Here is a 4637-nt window from a genome sequence, read left to right on the forward strand (position 1 = left end):
TAACAGAGAAACAGATCAGCTGAAGTTAATTGTTTATGTTTGAATGGGTGTCTAAGTTATTCACTGATTTTTGTTTGTTTTATAACTTCATTAAAGGTTGAGATGTTACTGAACTGTAAATAATTCTGTTATGGCAGAAAGATCACTGTAATGCATCAGTACTTTGATACAGTGAAGAGAAAATACACCCTCTTTTGTGCAAGATGAGCAATTGAGACACACTTCATCAACACTCATCATACAAACCATGCTTAATTTGCTCAAGATAAGGATTTATTAAGTCCACGTTATACAAACAAGAAACTTCTCTTCTTACCACAGGTCGAGAGCTGTCTTAGTAGAGAGTTTCTTAGAAATTAGACTCTATAAAATAGCATTTTTGTTTAGGATGTTTAGGAAGAAAATGAGAGATATAGTTCCAGGTTTTTACAATCACAATTCAACAGATGAAATAATCAATATACATACAATATAGTATATACTTAACATGGCAATCTTAAAATTCTCATTAAATCTTTTAGATAACTAAATTAGAAATGAGTGTATGACGATCTGGCCTTTGTTGTTTAATCAGATTAACTACGGCCCTTATTTTCCTTTTGCTATTGCTATTCCTACTACTGCTGCTACTCCTGCTACTGCTACTGCTGCTCCTCCCACTGCTGTTAGTGCTGTTTGCCCATAGTCCCACAGTTTTTGTTTTAAAGCCTCTTGTTCAATCTTTCTCTGGGCTTTTTTAAATATCTCATTAGTGTAGTGCTGTCCTCCATTGATCCTCACTATTTTATCAATCTTCTGCAGCAGTTTTGTGACCTGAGAGCGATTACTCATGTCTTCATTGTTGAAAGAGTGAAATCTGCCACCGCACTCATCAACAAGAGCCTTGAGATCATTACTTTCATTGATGTATTCTTCTAATGAAATCCCCTTCAGATAATCAGCGTGAGTGAACAGAATGATGGTGTGATGAGAAGCTTCTTCTCCAAAGTTTTCCTGAATCCATTTCACTGTTTTCTTCTCTTCTTCTGTGAATCTCACACCCAGTCTGATGAGCAGCAGAAACACATGAGGGCCAGGAGCAGACATGTAGATGCACTTCTCGATCTCTTTCTTCAGCTCTTCTTCACTCAATGATGTGTCATATAGTCCTGGAGTGTCGATCACTGAGATGGTTTTATCCTCCACTGTTGTCACGTGTCTTTGACAGTGTCTAGTAACAGACTTAGAGGAAACACCATGTTTAAACTCAAAGTTGCCGATGATGGTGTTTCCTGTTGAACTCTTTCCTGATCCAGTTTTACCCAACAGCACAATCCTCTGATCTGCAAAAGAGAGAGGAATTTAAAATGTTATTTACACTTGTAATAATAATTCAGCACTTTGTCTTTGCTCAATTATTAATTAATCATTAAGATACTGATACTGTGAGTTGATTGCTGCTAAACGGGGCGCGTCTTGACGCACTTCACGTGAAGGACTTGAAACACCCGCACCCGCAAAGCGATGTTAACGGGACAGACATCACATTATAAAATGCGGTTATATTTTTTTCCGGCATCACCGGGGCCCTCCCTCAGTCCGGGTCCCTGGGCTTAAGCCCAGGTAAGTCTGTGCATTAATGCGGCCCAGTATGGAGGCAAAGAATCTTTTAGAACTTTTCTAGAAACCACTTTTAATATTAGCTGACCTCATACAGTATATCCAGGTTTTTAAAAACAATGGGAACCCAGGTTCTTCGATGGGGAAAAAGTTGTTAAGGGGGTACATTAAAATAATGTTAATTAACAACTTTAAATATCTACACAAAGGCCATAGCATTGACATTAGACACATATTGTATGTATGTATACTTTATTTGCTTCCATTTTACAATTTATTTGCTTCCATTTTAGAACACTGATTATTATTTAAATAATATTTGTATTGTATTACAGTGATGATAAAAGAGAACTGAAATCGAACGCATTTCTGATTTGTTTATATATTTATGTCTGCTGCATGATACAGTTTGCTTACTCATGACACTAGCTTTAATTATGCAACTTTGCTGCATAATGAATCGATAAAAGCGACTGGATATAAACTAATGCAAATAGATGATAACAATCATGACATTAAATCATGGGTCGAACTTGAGTGTGTTTTTGTCACATTGTTTTAAAGATCAAAGTGCAGGATAAAAAAGCAATTTTCTCCTTAAGAATGAATTGATTCTGAACTGCCGAAACGAGTCGTCAGCAATTCCCGTCTCACTTCCTGTTACAAACCTACATAACAATGTAAAAATTTGCATAATGGTAGCCGATGGTTTACACTGGTTGCTCACAACATCTATTTTGACCCGCCTTCAAACGCTGTTGTAGCTGAGACTGGAAGAGTTTGGTTTGTGTTGTTGAGATGTATAAAGATTTTTTTTTTCCTGTTTTTTTTTTTTTTTTTTACAGTGCGAAAGCAAATCCACTTTGCATGCACTTCCAAAAGATGAGGTCTCACGCTGGAATTGATATGGTAAAACTGACGCCATTGTTACTCTTCGAATCACTAGCTGTGTCTCATTTCACAGGCTGCGTCCTTCGGAGGTCACATTTGAAGTGCGACCTCCGGAGGATGCAGCCTTCGAAATGAGACACAGCTATCATGTATCAAGTGCTAAGGAAGCCTCCGGAAATTCAGATATGGTCATTTGTTTGGTTTCCGACATGTGATGTAAGTGGTAGACCAGTCACAACAGACTGGGCCATCTGACCAATCGGAGCAGAGGAGACTCTCGGAAAGGAGGGGTTTAGAGAGACTGACCCTGCATCCCAATGTGCCTGCTATCCACCCTAATGATTGGCCTGTTGAACTCACCTGACGTAGCTACTCACTTTGAATTCCTAATAATAGATGAGTTGATGTCATAATAACATCTAGAGAATATGAAACATATGAGCTTTTTAAACTTTACCAGTCACAAATACATGTGTAGAACATTCTTTTTCAAAGCTGTCAAAAAAACAACAACAACAAAATAGCAATGGCAGAAGAAAGAATTATTCTGACACGCATGTCAATCGAAAGTGTCGTAGTGAGGGAGTAGAACTTTTCCGACGTCATTAGGGATTTTGTGTCCTGAAAAAGCTTAAGCAAACCTTTGTAAGTTAGCCCCCATGATCTGATTACATTTTCAGCACGATAAAAAAGCATTCAGAAAGGAACATTTTTGTATATTTTCAAATGAAATGTAGTTCTAAGTACTGTAAGTAGCCTGTACAAATAGTTCAGACTATGTGCCAATATGTAGTTCATGCAGTGATATTTATATTTTATAACAGACCTATAGGTTCAGATGTTTTGTTAATGGCATTTATTCATGCAAAATAAAAGGCTGATAACTTGCACTTTGTGATTAAGAAGATTGAGTGAATGTAGGTTATAGTTCTTTTGGATGAAGGGCCCCCTCAAGAGGTAAAGCCCAGGGGCCCCTTGTAGTCTTAATGCGGCCCTGACTCCATATCATGTTTTTTGTTTGCCTCCACGTCATGCAACCAAGCCATAGATTATCACTTACCTATATATATATTTTACTTTTTTTTTTTTTTTTTTTTTACATGAAAATCTCTCAGAATTAAAAAAAAAAAAAAAAAAAAAAAAAAAAAAATGAAGCCACAAATGGCTAAATATTTACCCAATTTTAAGTGCAAACTTTCTTTAGCAATCTCCTGTATCAGTCCTTGCATCTCTTCTTGGTCTGCAGCATCCTTCTCTCTCAAAACTATCAGAAAGAGATAGCAGTCAGAATGAGATTTATTTATTAAGTCTGCTTACACACACAATGAATTTGTCTTGGTGAAATTTTAATTACACACACATCAGTAAACAAGCTTTACAATATTTCATTGATGGATGAAAAGTGTTATTTAGTGCTGATTTTACAGATTTTATATGGATTTCTGAAGGGAAAAGAGCGACCTGATTGTCAGAATCATAATGAATATGTCAGATGTTAGCCCTACTTCAAATTTCATTTTTAAATTCAAGGCCTGATATTTTTCTGTGTTGTTTTTTGAGACTATTTACAGCGATATAACAAAAACACTACACGCAGTACTTCTGCATCACAAAAAAATCAGTAAATTTTAATGTTAATTCAACCTGCGTGTGCATCTGTCCGTGGGGCTCTCAGTTCATAAACGCCCCTTGAAATGCATAATTCATTAATAAATCATTCCTTAATAGGAAGAGCTTTGATTCTGATATATCATAGAAACGTTTAACATGTTAATATACATATTTTGTTGTTCATAAAACCTTACCTGCACTCTTCGCCATTTTCTGTTCACCAGCAACAAAACCGAAAGTATAAAAGTGAGTCACGAAAAAACGAGCACGAAACTCGCCTGCGCCCCCCAGTGGAAGCTATAAATTAGTTATAGATTCATGATTTCCTCAGCAGACAAATGTCAAAGTGCTAACAAAATAGATATTTAAAAATAATATTGAAAATAGTTCTGACATGATTATTTATTTCTAATAATATTAATAGCCTATTAATATTATTATTTTTTTCATTCGCTTTGGTAGCCTACTATTTTCACAAGGTGTACATTTTCAGAACTGATCACACTTGTAACACAGCTAGTCATTCTTTCAAATCC

The 4637-nt window shown here is 36.1% G+C and overlaps 1 protein-coding gene across 2 annotated transcripts; it reads right to left on the reverse strand.

The window, feature by feature from the left end:
* Nucleotides 1-251: 251 nt before the first annotated feature.
* On the reverse strand, nt 252-4371 carry LOC127508189 (GTPase IMAP family member 7-like). Of its 2 annotated transcripts, none has more exons than XM_051885930.1 (3): nt 4296-4371; nt 3668-3754; nt 252-1322 (listed from the first exon to the last, which is right to left on the reverse strand). In XM_051885930.1, exons 1-3 carry the CDS (start codon nt 4309-4311, stop codon nt 589-591), a joined length of 837 nt encoding a protein of 278 aa, XP_051741890.1. In that variant the 5' UTR covers nt 4312-4371; the 3' UTR covers nt 252-588. The 2 variants fall into 2 exon arrangements, with proteins under 2 accessions (XP_051741890.1, XP_051741889.1); XM_051885929.1 differs by having other exon boundaries at nt 252-1325; nt 4296-4368.
* Nucleotides 4372-4637: the final 266 nt, after the last annotated feature.

The sequence above is a fragment of the Ctenopharyngodon idella genome, chromosome 3 (assembly GCF_019924925.1).
Source record: "Ctenopharyngodon idella isolate HZGC_01 chromosome 3, HZGC01, whole genome shotgun sequence".
NCBI classification, from domain to species: Eukaryota; Metazoa; Chordata; class Actinopteri; order Cypriniformes; family Xenocyprididae; genus Ctenopharyngodon; species Ctenopharyngodon idella.

Excerpts from the sequence above, each read along its gene's own strand:
- LOC127508189 (XM_051885929.1), bottom strand. Across the intron at positions 1,326-3,667 it reads AAGTTTGCACTTAAAATTGG|CAGATCAGAGGATTGTGCTG; the intron begins GTAAATATTTAG and ends CTCTCTCTTTTG.